At 37.0% G+C, this 19,049-nt stretch overlaps 1 protein-coding gene across 4 annotated transcripts in view; it reads left to right on the top strand.

Annotated features, from left to right (window-relative positions):
* GDAP2 (ganglioside induced differentiation associated protein 2) overlaps nucleotides 1–18,253 on the top strand; it is a 57,325-nt gene extending 39,072 nt beyond the window's left edge. For 3 of the 4 annotated variants that reach the window (XM_031457905.2, XM_031457906.2, XM_064488882.1), the window contains 6 exons: nucleotides 263–339; nucleotides 1,068–1,144; nucleotides 3,688–3,827; nucleotides 4,128–4,182; nucleotides 13,461–13,604; nucleotides 17,692–18,253. In XM_031457905.2, the coding sequence (XP_031313765.1) occupies nucleotides 263–339; nucleotides 1,068–1,144; nucleotides 3,688–3,827; nucleotides 4,128–4,182; nucleotides 13,461–13,604; nucleotides 17,692–17,739 (541 nt within the window). In that variant the 3' untranslated portion in view covers nucleotides 17,740–18,253. Of the gene's footprint in view, nucleotides 1–262; nucleotides 340–1,067; nucleotides 1,145–3,687; nucleotides 3,828–4,127; nucleotides 4,183–7,525; nucleotides 9,206–13,460; nucleotides 13,605–17,691 lie in introns of those variants that run through there. The other variant, XR_010382253.1, reaches the window with a different exon arrangement.
* The last annotated feature ends 796 nt before the right edge of the window (nucleotides 18,254–19,049 follow it).

Here is a 19,049-nt window from a genome sequence, read left to right as displayed (position 1 = left end):
TCTGAATAGTCTTCATTTGCTCTTAAAAGATTTTTTTTTAACCGTCTAGTATAAACACTTTGCTTTCTCAGTAACTCGTTTGTGGGTTTTTTTAATCAGTAACACAGAGTAGAGATTCTGCATAGTGTAACAGCCTCTTTAACTTCTTCCTCATTATGATAAAACTCTGTTCTTTAGGAACAGAGAAAGATAAAGTCAGGTTCTATTTATAAATTTAATTTACAGGGGTTTATTATAATCATACTATCCTTTATTTCTCTAGTTACAATCGCTGGTTATGCCAAGCACGATCTGAGGACCTATCTGATATTGCTTCTCTAAAAGCCTTATACCAAACAGGTGAGTTTAAGGATGTGGTGACTTACTGTTTTACTGATTAAAGACCATGCTTTTAGAAACTTCATTTTTCTCTGATTTTGTCCGTTTTATCTATGAATAAAATGTTTTTGTACTAATGAAAGTAGTTTTTACTCAACCATCAAGATCTTAAAAATAACATCAACCTATAAAATTTTCAGCTAATCGTCATACATTGGTCAGCCTCATTTCTTCTTAATGTCCTTTTTCTTATCGTTTAAAATTTCTTCTACTTTTAAAAATTCTATAATCTTGCTATGCAGAATTCAAACCTTACATAAATATATCATGGAGACAGTGAAAGTTATCAGATCCCCCTTTATATTTCTTTTCCAGACAGTACTTGTTAATTTTCAGATTTGAGTTCCTTTTAGTTTTTCCTGGGTTTATTGAAAGTTGTAGTTAGCTTAAACAAAAAGCTGTTTCTAGAAAGGTCTTTGTCCTGCAACCTTACCTTTGGCTGTCCTGATTTAAAACCTGTAAGAGGCCTCATCTTAAAAGTAAGGACAGTCATCAAAACTTTATGAAGCTCAAAAAAAGTGATGTTTGCCACATAGTAAAAGAAATCTGAAGATGAAATTTGATCAACTTATGTTCCTGGTTTGCAATCTTTTACATTTGTTTGGAATATTTTTATAAGGTCAGAGCCCAGGACAAACAATACTCTTGGAATAAAGTTTCTGGATGCTGATTCCCTTTCCTGTTTGTAGGTGTCGATAACTGTGGTCGCACGGTAATGGTGGTAGTTGGAAGAAACATTCCTGTAACACTAATAGATATGGACAAGGTAAGCCATAAAAAGGCTTTGTTTCCTAAATAATGTTGATTTAAGAAAAGAAGTAGGATGTGAATTTGGAACCAGGGCTTAGAATATGAGATGAGGCAGAACTGTGTGTCTGTGATGGAGTGGCAGCTGTGGCTCTGCAAGTTGGCACACATCATTTCAGTAAGTTAGGGGCTTGGTTTGCTCCCTGGAAGAAGCAGAAATCCTGAAATGCTGGAATGTGATTTCCAGACATGCAGCTGCTTTGTTATGGAGATGACATAACTGACAAGTTTTTAGTTAGAATCATTCTATATCACAACTGTACTAATAATCAAATTCTGCCTTTCTTGGAAAAAGAGATATTAACTCTCGTGTATCTATCTGAAGAGATGAAACCAGAGATGTAGTTAACAGGTGTCATAATTTCTTAATCCCTTCATTTGGAGGTAAAGGACAGACATAGATGATTCATAAAAGAAGAAATGGTACCACTGGTAAATAAAATAAGAAGATGTTCAACATGATTAATAGTTGAAAAAAGCGAATTAAAAGGAGGTATCTTTTTTTACCCTCAAAATTAGCTGTCACTTTTAAATAGTAATCATTGTCATCAAAGATGAATTGAAACTGTAAAAGTAGTCACCCCCATTGACTCAGTAATTCCGTTCCTGAGAATTTGTACTAAAGGTATTTGTACTAGGTATGGAAATAGCTGTAGGCCCTGAAACTACCCAAATTGGATCACTTGGGAAGGGGCAGTTGAATGCGCAGGATTAATATGTAGCTCTTCCTAGAGCATCAGTTTTATTAGAAACTGATTACAAAGGAGGAGGATCGCTTTAATAAATGTTAGCCATAGGAAAAACAATGTGTATTCAAAAGTGTAAAAATTACACACAACTTTAAGATAAAACACTGTTGTGCAAAAGTGGGTAATTGCATCTGGCTAAGCTCTTAGTCTCCTGGTCACTGGTGTTTGGGTAAAAAAAATTGTGAAAGCATTAGACCTGGCATGTTATTCACAGGCTTATTTGTTACAGAAAATTATAACTTAAATTCCTAACAGGTAATTATTGTGCTTCCACAAATGGAATGTTCTGTGACTCTTAGAAATCATGGTGATAGAGGCAGATACTATAGAGAAATGTTTATGATGTAATATCAGTAGGAGACAAAGTGATACATTAAATTGTATGTACACTGACCTTGTGCAGGATTGAGGGGCAGAGAGTTTAAGCATTAAAATAAAAACTGGAAGTCAGTATCTCAAAATGGATTTCATGGTTTTAGGGAGAATTTGTTTTCTACATTTTTCTGTCATGTGGCTATGCTTCTTTATAATGAAAAAGATGTAAGTTAAAGATGAGGAATTTGAAGCTGAAAATAGGCATCTTAATTGCCCTGTGGAGGAGGTGGAGAGTGGATAGATATGGGACCAGAAACAGTCTAGTAAGAGCAGAAATAATCATCAAAATACACAGACACACAGGAGAAACTCGGCTGATAATCCGTGTGGCATTCATTATCAGCATTAATAATGTGATTAATACCAATAGAAGCATAAATCTCTGCATTTGATTTTGGTATGTAACTGCATGGTGTTCTGCATGTTCATCATTTCACATAAAGTAATGAGATACATTGTGAGGTCCAAGCCAGGTAACAACTGGGAAGATACTGTGTTCTCTTAGTGCCCACCTCTGTTCTGCTTTGTTAGCAGATGAATCCTAATCCATGTTCGTTCATTCATATTAATGCCAAGGACTCCCCTGAGGAAGAATTGGGAAATAGCCTGTTTGATAGCTGTTACCTCTTAGCTACCTCTTTGTCATTGTTTATACTGCACTATTGGGTCATGCTGGCCCTGCCCGTATTGTATCTCTGCTTTGTGTTTAATGTCTCTCTTAAATCTGTTCTTGTAATGGGATAATCTCTAAGTGATCCGGGTTCCATTAAATTTGAGTCAGAGCCCTAGAAGTGCTGTCCAGTCCATCCCCATCTACTCACCAAACCTGTTCGCATTTTCCTCATTCAGCTCAACATAAAAGATGCTAAGAATATTAGCCCTCAAAGTGAGCCATCACTTACAGTGTCCTTTTATAGAAATTCTTGGTTACATGACAGCCATGAGTCCATACCTCAGTAGAAATTGCAAAGACTTCCACTGACTTAAAGCAGAATTTTCAAGAATGATTAAGAGTCTAGAAATTCTACTTCTAATGATTTTGTTGTCATTATCCTAGAGAGGGAAAACCTCGTAGTTGACTGAAGCACTCTTTTGAGTATATGAAGAGTCGTTTGAGAGGATGGAGACTGGTTGTTCTCCACACTTAGAACCAGACACAAAGGGATCATACTCTAGTGTTTCGAGAGCAGTTAAACACCGGCGTGATTCACTTGCCTGAAGGTCTTTTGAAAGAGATACTCATTAGTCTGAAATGTCTGTCTGCGACGCCTGGGGCAGAGATTAGATTAACCGTCTGGGTTTTTCTCTCTTGGCCTCTGTGAAATACAGATTACTGTGCAAAATGGTCTTTACCTTTATTCATTCTTTTTTCTTTTAGGCTCTCTTATATTTTATCCATGTAATGGATCACATTGCTGTGAAGGAGTATGTATTAGTGTATTTTCACACACTGACCAGCGAATACAATCACCTGGACTCTGACTTCCTGAAGAAACTCTACGATGTTGTTGATATCAAGTTAGTTATTTTCACAAATTATGAAGGGGGAAAACAGCTTCTTTCTTTCCTAATATGAAACAGTAGCAGACATTGCTGTGTATTTTGTGAAAGGATATTTCATGTAACAAAGATTTTTATCATACATAGATTGGATATTTTAATAATAGAAGGCCTTTCTTCACTCTACCTTATTTTGTATCAAAGTAAATTCATATGTTTCCCTGCTTTTGAACACCTAGAAAAAGAATCACTTGTTCATAATGGTGACTGGTTTTAGGCATGGCTTATACTGACCCTTTTTTAAAAATTTTGAATCAGGTACAAGAGGAATTTGAAGGCTGTTTATTTTGTTCATCCAACGTTTCGTTCAAAGGTACGGTATTTTTCTCTTTAGTTAAATCTTGAATTTAAGTGTACTACATACTTGCATATTAAGATATATTTCATCATCTCAGTTCTTGCTATCATCATTGTGACTGCTAATTTCTCTGTTTACCCTTCCTTTTTAAGTGCTCTCAAGTCGTGGTCCTAATGTTTTGGTCCCATGTTACTCCAGTATCTTTGCAGGCAACTCTCATAAGCCTTTGGCCCCTCAGTCCTTGCCTCTGTGCTCTTTGTTCATCTGGGCATTTTTCTGCCCTTGCTCAGGGTGAGCTCCAGTTTTTCCATAGCCAGTGTTTTCCAAGCACTTACTGTGCCAGTTCTTCCCTTGCATTGTTTTGTTGAAGCCTTATTATAATGTGTTTATGAAGTAGATAGTACTGTTACTCCCATTTTATAGCAAGGAAATTGATGCTTAGAGAGATTAAATAGCTTCTGCAAGGTAAGCAACTAGTAAGTAACAAAGGCTGCATTTAAATCTAGGCATTTTAATTCCTGAGCCTACAGTCCTGTCTACACGGTGTATTTTCCATTTCCCAGAGACTTCTCTTCAGCAAGCACTACGCTCTTTCTTATCTCCCATTTTTCTGGACCTAACGCATCAACTTTTAAACTTGATAAAGCTTCTACTTATCTCTCTTCCCCTTTACAACCAAAATTTTTTAGTGAAATCTCTGTTCTCTGCCCACCATCTCCATTTTGCATACACCTAAAATTACTCCAGTCTGGTTCAGATCCCAGTATGGCAACAAAAGCTGCTCACCCTCAGACTGCTGATCATCTCTAGTTTCCCTAAGCCTTAAACACAGTTATCACTTCTTCCTTGAAACACTTTGTCTTGGCTTCTTTGAAATTTACCTTCTGCCTAGTTTTTCTTCTGCTTCTAGCTAGGCCTTCCCCATCTCCTTTGCAGTTCCCTCTTTCTCTGCTCATCCTTTGAGTGTTATTGTTCCCAAATCCTCCGCCCTCTTCTTTCATTCTGTACTTTTTCATTCCTGTGTTTTCAACAACACTCCCAAATATATGTCTGGAGAGGCAGTAACGTTTAATGTTTGAAAACACAGGTTTGAGATTCAGTTGACGTATGTTCTAATCCCAGCTCTACCAGTTAACAAATCATTATTTCATGCAAGTTATGTAGCCTCTCTGTGCTTTAATTTCATCTTCTATAAGACGGGGATAATGATAGTACCCACCTTGTAGGGTTGTTGGAAGGATGAAGTTAGTGGAAACGTGTAAAATGCTTAAAACCTTACCTGACATGCGATAAATACTCAGTAAGTGCTAGCTATTATTATCATCATTCCTGCGTGTTCAGACCTGCGTGTCGGACTGCAGATCAGACATTTCTGCTTACATGTCTTATAGCCCCCTGAAGTTCAGCGTTTTAAAAACAGAACCACTCATGTCCTCCTCCCCCACTCACTCCCAAACAGGTTTTTGTATTCCCTGTCTTAGTAAATGGGACCGCTGCTGCCCCAGGTGCCTAAACCAGAAACCAAGGGGGCCTCCTTGGGTACTAGCGCTGCCCCACCTCTCACCACAGTGCATCAGTTCTGTGTGCTCACCATTGTCCAGCTCTACGCCTGTGTCTTTAGTCCCACTGCCTCTACTTTAGTTCATGCCACCATCATCTTCTACCTGAAAGGAGACGGCAACCTCCTGATCAATATGCATGTTGTCCTGCCTCCGGTATAGCACTGTTCCAAGTGCCTTCAAGCCCGCCTGGTGACATTTTCTTATAATGTTAATATAAGGAGCCTAAAATATTTATTGTTTACTGTAGGGCCCTTTGCAGAAGTTTTCCAATCCCGGTCTAGGCCAAAAAAAAAAAGAAAGAAAGAAAAAAGTATCTGAATATATCAGTGGAATTTGGAGAAAAGATGAGTTACTTGGGTGTAAAAACCCAGGATTTAGTGATTTATTAGATGAGTAAGGGTGAAAGAAAGGACTGTTTCATCCATGACTCCCACATGTCATCAGATCATGGATTGGGATATAAATTTAAGAGTCATCATGAAGTAAATAGAGTTTTAACTCTTCAAATGTGTTAATGAGTAAAATCACAGACTTAGACCAAAGAGGACACTAATGACAGAGACCTAGGATCAGGGAAGGAGACCAAGAAGAAATAATCTAAAAGGCAGCAGGAGAACCAAGAGTGACTAATGCTGTGGAAGCCAGTGGATAGGAAAAGCATCAAAGATGGTAGAAATAGTTATTATTTTAAGCACTGTGGAGAAATTAAGTAAGATGAGTAGTGGAAAATCCTCATTATATTTCAAAACTAAGAGATGAGTAAAGACTTCAGTGAGAATGTTTTCCACTTTGGGATTTGTCAGTTTACAAAATTGTTGTTTCTCATTAAATACCATCTTTAAAATTTGCATGAAGTATTTTAAGTAATTCTTTCAGAAGTTGCAAATTTCCTTTTGGTCCTTCAGTGTTAGAACAGCACAGTAAGTGCTGTGCTTATGGAAACACTGCTTAGCCAGGCTTAAAAAAAAAAAGAAAAAAAAGAGGTAAAATGTGTGAACAGTCAATTAAATGACTTTAATTGGCTTTCCCATTCTTCTTTCAATTGAGTTCTGATTACATGGTCTTATCAGATAATATTATTAACTTTTCCACTATTTTGTTATGCTCAGCAGGTGGCTAATTTTTTTCTTTCTGTAGCATTTAAGAAGTAGTTTTTGACTGTTTCCCAAAATCTCATCATTCATTTATTTTTTTGTTCATCCAGTAGTTACTGAAATTTTTTCTTCTTTAACGGAGACAAACAGAAGGATTGGCTTTGTCTTTAATATGTCTTTGCAAGAAGCTCTGCTATCCACACTTGTATTCAGTATCATACTGGAGGTTGTAGCCAGGTAATACGGCAAGAAAAAGAAACAAAATGTATCTAGAATTAGAGAGGAGTAAATAAAACTGTCTTGATGACAGATGACATGATCATTTATGTAGAAAACCTTATGGTGTCCTCACTTTTGTCAAGGTTCCAGGGTTCAAGATCAGTATTCAAAAATCAATTATTATATATTGCAAGAAGCAGTCAAATTGAAAATTAAAAAGCAATGTAATTTACATTAGCATCAAGAAATATTAAGTACTCATGGATAAATATGGCAAAATATATGAAAGACTTGTACACTGTACAAGTTATGTTATTGTAAGACATTGATGAGAGAAATTAAAGGAGGCCTAAATAAATGAAGACATATACTCCATTTTTGGATTAGAAGACTTAATATTGTTAAATTGTCAGTTTTTGCTAAATCTATAGGTTCAATTAAGTCCCAACCAAAATTTCAGCAAGCATTTTTCTTTTTTTGTAGAAATTGACCAGTCAAAATGCAAAGAATCTAAAATAGCCAAAACAACTTTGAAAAGAAGAACAAAGTTGGAGGACCAACACTACCTGCTTTCAAAGCTTATTCCAAAGTTGCAGTACTTGAGACAGTGAGGTACTGACATGAAGATAGACAAATCAATGGTGTAGAATTAAGAATCCAGAAATAGACTCATGTAAATATGGATAACTGATATTTAACAAAAGCACAAAGTCAGATCAGTGGGAAAAGTTTAGTCTGTTCAACAAATGGTACTGGAACAATTGGATCTCCATATGTAAAAAAAAAGAAAAAAGAACTTGATCCATATCTTGCATCTCATACAAAATTAACTAAAAATGGTTTAAAGACCTAAATGTAAAACATTAAACTGTTAAACGTGTAGAGGAAAGTGTAGGAGAAAAAAGCTTTGTGTGACCATGAGGAAAGCAAAAGATTTCTTAGATATAAGACCAAAAGCACAATCCATTAAAGAAATTAAACTTTATCAAAATGGAAAACTTCTTCTCTTTGAAAATAGTTAATAGAATAAAAAGATAAACCACAGCCTGAGAGAAAATCTTTGTAAATAAAACATTTACCTGATACGTAAAGGAAATCTCAAAACTCGGTAATAAGGAAACAATTCAATTTAGATATAGGCAAAAGATTTGTACAGAACACTTCACCAAAGAAGATACGGAGATGTCAAATAAGCACATGGAAAGATGTCCATCACAATTGGTTATTAGGAAAGTACAAATGAAACTGAAATGACGTATCATTACATTTCTATTAGAATGGCTAAAGTTTAGAAGACTGCCCATACCAAATGTTGGTGAGAATGTGGAAGAACTGCAGCTCCCTATACAAGGGCTGATCAGAGGGTAAAATGTTGCAGAAAGTTTGGAACACAATTTAACAGTTTATTTAAGAGTTAAACATACACCTACTGTGTGGTCCAGACATTCCACTCCGTGTATTTACCCAAGACAAATGAAAACGTATTCATACAACGACCTGTACACAAATACTCATAGCAGCTTTATTTATTAAGCCAAAAACTAGAAACAACTTGTGTGCTCCTCACTGGGAGGATCGGTTACCCAAACTGGCATATCCCTACAATACCACTCAGCAATAAAAAAAAAAAAAAAAAAGAATGAACTATTGATATATGCAGCAACGTGAGTGGTTGTATTGTGCTGAGTAAAAGATGTATATATGTGTGTATCAGACAAGTGTACATGCCGTATGATTCCCTTCATAGTAAAATTCTAGGGAATACAAACTACGATTTTTTCCAGAAAGTAGAGCAGTGGTTACCAGTGGGCAGGGAGGAGGGCCAGGAGGGAGGAATTACAAAGGACCCTGAGAATCTTTGGGAGTGATTATTATGTTCATTTTCTCGATTGTGATGATGATATTGTGGATGTACGCATATATCGGAACTTGAACAAATTTTATACTTTAAATATGGTTAACTTATTGTAAGTCAGTTATATCTTAATAAAATCATTCCTTTTTTTTTTTTTTTTAAACTGCAATGAGATATCACTACACTGCCACCAGAATGGCTGAAGTTTAAAAGACTGACAGTGCCAAATACTACCAGTGATGTGGAGCAACTGGAATTCTCCTACATTATAAGTTGGAATGTGAATTTGTGCAACCTCTTTGAAAAAAGTTATGATAATTTCTCTGGGGAGAAGGGCCTGAGGGAACTTTCTGGAGTGATGAAAATATATTTTTTTTTATCTTTATAGGAATTTTGCTTATACAAGTGTGTACGTTTGTCTGAACAGCAAAAGTACACTTAAAACTGAGAATTTCATCAAATGTAAATTTTATAGCAAAGAAACTGAACAAACATTTAACTCTGGTTAGACATATGAATGCTGTATTTAGGGCAAGTTCACTGATGTCTGCAGTTTACTTTGAAATGCAGCAAAAAAATAAGATGAATTGATAGATGGGTAGAGAGATGATATGTGATGAACAGAAATAAGGATAATGTTAATAATTGTCTGAGTGGTTGCTATACCAGTGTTCCCTGTAAAATTCTTTAAACTTTAGTGAATGTTTGAACCTTTTCATAATTTTGTAGTGGAAAAAAGCTTTTACAAATTCAGATTTATCCAAAGAGTGTTCCTTGGTCCCAGACTAATGAGAATACATAACCACTGTTTGCTCAGATCCGACTTTAACCCCTCCTTCTCTGCACTAGAGAGTCAGCAAATAACTGTCCCCCCGTAACATCATGGATGGACATTACCACATAGATTTCAGTGTTAGAACCACTAGCCTTGTCTGTGACACCCGTTGGGATTGCTTCAGATAGGAGTCAGTGCAAATGGCAGGTCGTACGGAGGCTGAAGACCAGATGTATGATGTGAAAGCCGTTATGTTACCTCTTCATAAAATTTTGGGATGGATAAAATGAGGGAGGGTTGAGAAAGTAAAACCCATGTGTCATGAAATCCACCATTATTTTATCCTAAGTCAAAAACTATAAATGGAGTGTTTGTAATTATAAAATAATGAGATGAAACCAAAAGATAGTAAAACAATCCAACTCACACTATTCTGATTTCCATCCTCTTCAGATCTTTTCCAGGCCACTCCACCCAAAGTGATAATAAATTGACTACTCATATAAATCAGTACTCTCTTTCTACTTTGAAGTTTACTAATAGAATGTGAACTAATAGTATTTAAACCAACTTTTGATTCTGGCTCTAGATTACTGGAGTTGCACACATGTGTGAGCAATCTTTTCCTAGTTTATGTTGTTTTGTGACCCCATGTTCTTGGCTTTGCATTTGTGAATAATTGGATAAAAGAATTTCTAGCATTCACAAAATAGCATAGCAGTCTTTTTTCAAATTTTTTATTTTCAGTTTTTTTAAATAGTAGATAATGAGTAATACAAGTTTATCTGAACAAAAAGTTTATGATAGGTTATAAGTAAATAATTGAAAATTAAAAGCTGAGCTATATAAAGCTAAAATGAAGAAGTTGAAGACAATGCTCTTGGGTCTCTCTGATCAGAAAACTTTTAACCAGGTTTCCACTTCTGTCTACTTTGAGTAATTTTCTCTTGCTAACACCTGAAGTTAAAGGAGATGTTGGGAAAAAATACGACAGAAAAATCTGTTTGTCTTTCAAAGATTGTTTGCCTAAGGTCACTGCCCATTCTTCCCCAACCCAGCCTTCTCTCAGTTTACCACCACCACCTCACCAGGTTACCACCACCTCACCAGTTTACCACCACCACCTCACCGTGTCAGAATGTGCAGCATAGTCAAGAGCCCTTTCATAGAATCGTATAACGAAGGGGACTTTATAACTCGTTTAAGTCTGACTTGCTCGTTATATAGATGGAGAGACCAAGGCCCAGATTGAAGTACAGTTTATTTCTCTTGTAGAATGAAGGAATATTAGACCATCTCTAAATAGTATTAAAGTACTAAGTCCAGAAACTATTTGCTACTTCTTTCAACACATACTGAATTCCTTGCTTTTCATGTTGGGTATTAATTAGACCCTATGAATATGGTATTGAAGAAGGCAGTCTCCACACGGGGGAATGCAGTCTGTTAGCGCACTGACTGCTCCCTCACAGGATGTTAGCTATGCAGCGATACGAGTAACCTCAGTCTGGTTGGAACACTTAGAGGGAAGCTGCTTCTCCAGCCTGGGGTGGAGGTGGTCAGTGAAAGCTTCCTCATGGAGGTGAATTCTGCCCTGAGCTCTGAAGGACAGTTCTTAGCCAGGCAAAGAATTGAGGAAGAGGGTTTCAGGACTAAAAGAGCACAACGTCAAAAGGTCCTGAGGTAAGGTACAGTGGAATACAAATTCCCTGCGTGGTCCAGTCTGCCCCTTCCTTTTACACCTTTTCCAGATTAGCACAGCTCCTTGCCTATGACAGGCATTCACACGTTTCTTTGGGCCATTCACTGCACTTAGTAATTCCTGCCTTGAGAAGTTGTCATTATGCTTATACGCTGCTCCTTTACTAGAATCTAAGCCCCCATCAGGAATGGTCACATCACTGTTACCCTGCGTCACCTACAACCGTACACACTGCTGTAGATTACCAGTAGATGTGTAACTCCCTGCACAAATGCGTCTCCCAGCGTCCTCGAGGCTCTTCTCTGTTCTGCCTCTTCAGTCTGACTTTCTTTAACTCTTTCTAGAACCTCTGCAATCTCCGTGGTCTCTCCATAGCTCTTACTAGTTTACCAGCTGCCTCTTAGCTGGCTGTAGCGCTCCTCATCTGGAAGTCTTATTAATCCAGTTTTCAGAAGTTTGTGTCACTTAGGAATATAGCAGCATGTGTTTTAAAGAAAAAAAAACTGATACAAAAACCTGGTTTTGGGGTATGTGATTAAGTGACTATCTAATTTGATTTAAATTAACTCACTTGGTTTTAGCAAGGCTTCTTCCTGTCCCCACCTCCCGCCAAATAAACTTGGTAAAATGAGACAGTATAGACAGTAATGTTAATATTGGAGACTTTATACCAGTCATTAGTATAGCCAGAATAGAATAATGACCCAGGCCATAACAGTCACTGTGGAATAGGCCTTATATTCTTCATTCACTCTCATTCTTTATCAAATACTTAGGTTCTGTCTGTGCTGTATAAAACTTCAGGCTATTCTATGATGGTCTGCCAAGTATTCGGGAAATTATAGAAGTGAATGTAAGAACCTACACATATTCCTATGAAGTAGGAGTAGGGGCTATACGTGAGATTTAAACACAAGGTGATGCGAATTCAATAGAGGCGATAATCTGTTTGGAGCTGTAAGGGAGAAATAATGGTGGGGATAGTCTCTACCGAGTCTGGAAGTTTGAATAAGATTCTGACAGAGATAAGTTAGTGCAGTGTTCTCTTTGTTACTACACGCCTTTTCTCATAAGTAGATATGAAGAAGGGACCTAGAATATGTAAAAGTTCTGGAACAACCACTAAAAAATGTGATAGATTGTCAAAGAGAAATTAACAACGTGATTAACATCTGTGACAATGCCCAAAGTGGCATGTACTGTATTTGTATAATGTAATCAGTTATCTATGTGGAGTGTACTATGCCAGTGCACTGAGAATTCATATGCACATGTTACCTTCTTCTGTAAATAACATGGGGATAGCAATAATATTGTGCCTATCTCCTGGAACTGTTACATCAGCCGTTGGTAAACATGACTAATTATGAATGTCAGTTTGGAGAGATGATAAAATAATTTGTAAGTTCAGGCTATTACCTAGTTGATGCCAGTATTATTTGCTATCAAGAATTCTTTCTTTTTTTGGAACCAACAAATTTTACAGACCACCTTTTATTGAGGGATTGCATGTGGTGAAGTGAAACAAACAGAGGTGGCTCCACGTCCACAGAATATTTATTTTGTGACAGGCTGCATGCCAAGTGTCAGCTGAAAAATAAATGTCTCAAATGTTGGCAGAAATTTTAGAGCTCATTTGAAAAAATTCAAAAAGAGTTTGTGAGATTTGGCGATGCGAACCGTTTTCAGAGTACCAGCGAATCAATTATTCCATCAAGTGATGCGGTGGTTTTGACCAGGGACCTCCCTAAGACGCGTGTCACGCTGCATCGCCGCCCACCACGTGTGTGGGAGCACATAGCCGTTCAGCAGAAACGGACGCTTGGTGAACAGAGCTCATTCTTACTCCATCCCCTAGTAATTGTTGCTCTAGCATGTTTCTTTTTGTTGTTCTTAGTGCTGTTCAGAATCCACTAAACTGATTGCATCAGTCACTGATGCACCTCAGCCTACACTACTTATTACAAGTTTTCTTTTGTTATCAATTTCAATTTTGAAGTCATTTTTAATCATCTAACATAAATTTCAAAATTGTGTTTGTATTCTGGCGACTGGCTTAAATTGTTTTTTTCCTTCTATTAATCAGGTATCAACATGGTTTTTTACCACCTTTTCTGTCTCAGGACTGAAGGACAAAATCCACCATGTGGACAGCCTCCACCAGCTCTTTTCTGCCATCTCACCAGAACAGATCGACTTCCCTCCTTTTGTCCTTGAATATGATGCCAGGGTAAGAAGTACAAGAATTTTCCCTCACCTGGTGTAGTATCTTAACTATCTCATTAGAGCAATGCTTATGAGCACAACATCTTTATTATAAGAGAATATTAATGCAATTAATGTGTTTTATTTAACATGATAGTATCATCTAACATTCTTTTCCTATAGTAACTTTAGGAAAATGCTTGGTTCTAAGAGAGGACTTTTCCCCAGTAAACGTTTCAGTGGAAGATTTTTCTGCTGTGGGTTTAAAGCCAATCCTTGCTTGTGTTGTCAGTTTTCTGCCACCTTTGAGATATACCTCTGCCTAATTTTAAGACTGAATGGCTTTTCATCTGCATAAATAGAGCCAGAAGAATCTGTTGGTATCTGACATTTTCAGCATTAAATGTAAACCAGGTAGCCTGTCTTAGTCTTTACTCTAGTAAAAATTTCATTTTGCTAAAAGCTTGTATAATGGTTTTAAGAGCATCAACCAATAATACAACCAATAATATTAACAGTATTACTTATAGATGCATTTATGAATCTTTTAAACTAGCAAAGGGCTACTCTTGATTTCCATCAAAGCTCTTCCCATGCTATTTATTCACATTATCAGTTTAGTGATACAAAAACAAAAACAAAAAAGTAAGAAACATGTTTGGCTGAAAGACTGTCGGTCTCCTTATGTAATTGTTGCTGATTACGTATCCTCATGCATGAATCAGGATATATCCGAAGGTTATATTAAGCTTGAAATGAATTATTCTCTATTGATTGTACAATGTATATACAGTAAATATCCTACAAGATGTTTTCTCTCTAACATTTCTCTAACTTGAGGTATAATTTCTGTTCCCCTTTAGGTGAAAAGCAAAGTATTTAACATTAATATTTAATAAAATTCCTTTTTTTGCTTTTGCGCAGAGGGGATTTGTAATGGGAGTAGCTGGATCATAAATACAAAGATTGCTGAATATGTGGGAGACGGGAAAAAAAGAGTGTCAGTTTTTATTTACTACAGATTGCTGGAACAGAAAATGGCTTTATTATTTTTTTGAACTGTACATCACTCTTATTAATATTTTAAAAAATGGATAGCCAGAAATGTGAAAGGCACTGAAAGACACTTTGATACCAAAAATTTGGAATGACAGTTCAAAGCTGACATCTGGATTTGTCATTTATTTTCTGGAGTAGAAATATATAAATCAGGATGTACTTATTAGGAAACCCAGAGGACTGTTTTGTAAGCCAACACATTTCCTGTATATTTAAGGGCCTGTAAAGTAGGCTTTCATTAAATATCAACACCATACTCAAGCTCGGTTTTAGTTTTTTTGTTTGTTTTGTTTTGCTTGTGTGTTTAGTTTTTTTTTTTCAATATTTTGTATATCAAATGCAGACCTGATTAATAATGTGATTAGTCAAAATTAAATTAAATAATCTACAATCTAACACTTAGGTCAGTGGATCATCTCTCTGTACCTGTACTAGAGCTTTCTAAAATTGAGGCATTAGGCCATCTGCATGTAAAGTTTAAAGAAGAAGAAGAAAAGGGAAGAAGCAAAGGAAAGTGTCAGGCAGTGATGTGGGAAGGGCAGGCAGAGGGCGGTCACAGTTCCTGGAGCCCTGCATGTTGTGCTGCAGTATGTGGGCTGCTTGGTAGCGGAGGGGCGGTGTTCTGCAGGGAGTACTGCCAGTATGTCCCTGTTTAGAAAGATGACTAAAGAATGTAGAGAGTGACTAGTCAAGGATAAGGCTGTAGGCAAGAAGACAAGCAGGAGGCTGTTAGAGAAAGCTGGAGGGGAAATGAGACTAGAGCCAGGGAAGTGGTCATGATAATGGCAAGGGTTTAAAGATCTTAGAGATATTTAGAAGTAGACATGTTAGGAAATAAAATCCACAGCATCTTGGTGACTGAGCAGCCAGCCATTGGAGGGGAAGAAGGAGGAAAGATGCCTGAGGTGGCTACCAAAGTTTCTGCTTTGGGAGACCTCTTTGGGAGCTAGTTGCCCCGTCCCAGAGAGGCAATTTAGAGGAAAAGCTTTGGGGAGCTTGGTGAGAAGAGACAGGTGGTCTGTTCAGTTTGTGACCAATCAGGTTTGAGGTGCCCCATGGGACATTGAGGTGGAGGTCTAGAAGGTGATTGGATATTACCTTGTAAAGCAAAATTTTCCTTTGCTAGGAAGAATTAAAAATATGACTAGAGAAAAGGAAATGAGTGTAGAGTCAGTTATTTTATCATGTTCAAGTGTGCCTTGCCCATAGTAGGTTCTTTATTTGGTGAAGGTATGATGTGGTATTGGTTGTTGGCAAGTTTCAGCAAGCTTCTATTTTTCTGGGTCTAATATGACTTAGAATAGTGATGTAAATTTTGTAGGATATTTAAGAGGAACCTTTGAAAGTAGTTAGAAGGTAATTTTTATCCATCTAGATCAAAATGGTTCTTAGACCATTTTCAGAAAGGGAGCTGGTCAGCGTTCTTACAAATACAGTCAAAGAAGAGCACATGCAGATTTACTTGGTAACAGTTCTTCCAGTGGGATATCTTTCCATTTCTTTAAGTCGTCTTTAATTTCCTTAGTCAGTGTTTTGTAGTTCTCCATGTATAAGTCTTTCACCTCCTTGGTCAGATTTATTCCTAAGTATTTTATTGTTTTGGATGCGATTTTAAAAGGGATTATTTCTTTACTTTCTTTCTCTGCTATTTCATTGTTAGCGTAAAGAAATGCAGCTGACTTCTGTGTGTTAATCTTGTACCCTCCTACCTTCAGGCATGTTTCTTAAGCTTAGTTTCCATGCATATTGAGGATACTGGAGTGATTAGTAGGTACAACAGACTGTCAGGAAGTTCTGAAATACAAAAAGAAAGTTTTCATTAATTTTTTTCAAGTATCCTAAAATATAGCCAATCCTAGGATTTTTTTCTACCTAATTTTTTTTTTAATCTTTTTGCTACCTGGTCAGATTAATAGTCAGAAAGTAAGGTTTTTGTAGATAGTCTCTTATTTTCCTGCTTATGGTCCCAGGATCAATTTCTACTCCAGAGCATCTGCTCTGAAGAGTTGCAGGGCTTTTGATTCACTTAGTCACTCAGAGACCATTTAACTACCTGCTGTGTTCAAGACTGGATGCAGCTGATGCTCCTTAACTGTGATGTAAATATACCGTATTTATGCAATAGCAATGCTGTTCTCATCCCACCTCTTATTCTCCATGCCTAACTATTACCTTACATTAATGCTAGGCCTTTTTTTTTAATGGTCTACTGAAAAACAAGTTACTCATCAAAGAAATATTTTCCTAAATAATAATTAATGAATCTTAAGTCTCATAAATCTAATTTAGGGTCCATCTACCGTAAAGCTAACTGTCTTGATTTTTATTAAGATAAAGTTAGCCAAAATAGGTTCAAAAATTTCCCCTTATGCTGATTTGTTACTTTCTACATTTGACATTAAAATTCTGACATTTAATTCTCCATGTTGATTTTGAACTAAATACCCTAAAAACTATCATTGTTAAAAGCCTTGCCACTCAGGCATGTCGTGAAGACTCATTTCTGCCACAACAGTTATAGTTACTAAATTCCTCAATGATAATTTTTGTTTCATAACTCAAAAGATTCGGCACACAGTGAGACAACAGAGTCTAAAAAAAAAAGAATCTGGGCTTTAGATTTGAATAGACGTGGGTTTAAATTTAAATTCAGGCTCTTCTGGTTGCTAGCTCTGTCACCTAAGGTGCGTTATGCAATCTGTTGTGATCCTCAGGTTCCTGTTCTGTAAAAGCAGGATGTTACCTACTTTATGGTGTTATGTGAGGATAAAAAGGGATAATGAAAGAAAAGTGATTAAAGTGTCTGGCATATAGAATGTTCAATGAATGGTAATTTTTTTTGAGACTATTACCATCTGATTACCTCTGCCTACATTACACCAGCTCTGATTGAATACAGTGGAACTACTCTGATGGCCGAGGGCCTGCTCAGGGCCAGGCACATGCTAGACGTTTTACATACGCTGTGTGGTTGACTCTAAATCCCTTTCTTTTATATTCCCAGTTAAATTGATCTTACTACTTAAAGTTCTTGTCTTTGTTTCTTTCCACAGGAAAATGGGCCTTATTATGCATCTTATCCCCCGTCACCAGATTTGTGACCTGCTGTCTTTCAATGCTACTGGTTTCTAAGGACACCCCTTTCTCCGCAGATCACTACCTGCTGAAGTGATGTTCCTTTTTGCTGTATAGATCCAGAGAGCCTTTTGTCCCCACCTCTCTGGTATTTTTTTATTGACTATATATTTTCTGGCACATAAGCAATCCAAAAATGGTAGGCCATTCTATACTGTACACTTATTTTAAATTTGTATATTTGTATCAAATGAAAATGTTCACTTTTAGACAGTTGTTAATAGAAATTGGGGAGCAACTTTTGAGTATCTTCAGTTTCCTGCAGGGACACTGGATTCTCTGTTAGACAAGCCACCAACATTGTTCACATCATCTCTTTAACATTGTTCGCTTTCTTCGTGTACTTGAGTGTTTCTCAAAATATATAGACCCAATGTATGCCGACCGGACGCATTGTTTGCTTCAGATCCTGGCATTGCATTTTACACAGATAACTTGGTTATGATAAAAGAAAACTGCCTGGCATCAGGGATGTAGAAATGTGTCTGATCAAAAACATCAACATCATTAGCAAAATATGGGCCTTAGAATTTTACTGCACCAGTTAAGTCTAAGATTTAAGGACTGAAGTTCCTTAGATTGTGTGATTTGTTATGATTGTCACTGCTCCGGTTTCAAAAGTGGGGAAAAACTAGATTGTGTCTTCAACCTTTTTCCTATAATCATAGGTGATTTGTTCTCCTTCTTCAACAGGACTGCACATGGTCGCACTCTTGAATGGAGAGCATCTTCTGAAACTCCATCAGGGAGCCTTTAGAGAGAGTGCTGTTTTCCCAGAGTCATGAATGATTTTGTTTGGCTCTTAGGTCTACTTCCTCTAAGGACATTTCCTAGCGGTGTGTCTTGAGTTGCTTGCATCAATATGAAGGAAGTGTGTTGCAGTGAACAAAATTCCAGACCCCTTTTGCCACTCAGGCTTAATTTGTGCCTTAGCTTGTTTATGAATAAAAATTAGAATTATGCTGCCTACCTCACATAGGTATCATGAGGATAGCATTTAGAAAGGGCTTTTGTTGTCTTTGGATGAAAAATGCTAGGAGTTTGTGTGATGGACTGTCTTCAGTTGGTTTTTACATGCTAATAAGTATACTTGAGGGAGGGCCGCAAGGCACTCCTCTTGTCCTTGGCTCCTTTCAAGTGATCTTCCTTTTCTTGGGACAAGAGCTGTTAGTGCAAAATCCCAACCCTTAGGACCTCCTCCCTACTTTGTCCAGAATTGCTTCTGGCCCTATTATTCCTCCCGGGCTACACCTTAACAAGGGGCATCTGTTAGCCA

The sequence above is a fragment of the Camelus dromedarius genome, chromosome 9 (assembly GCF_036321535.1).
Source record: "Camelus dromedarius isolate mCamDro1 chromosome 9, mCamDro1.pat, whole genome shotgun sequence".
NCBI classification, from domain to species: domain Eukaryota; kingdom Metazoa; phylum Chordata; class Mammalia; order Artiodactyla; family Camelidae; genus Camelus; species Camelus dromedarius.
The sequence above is the reverse complement of the archived record's forward strand: the minus strand, read 5'-3'. Positions and strand labels throughout refer to the sequence as shown.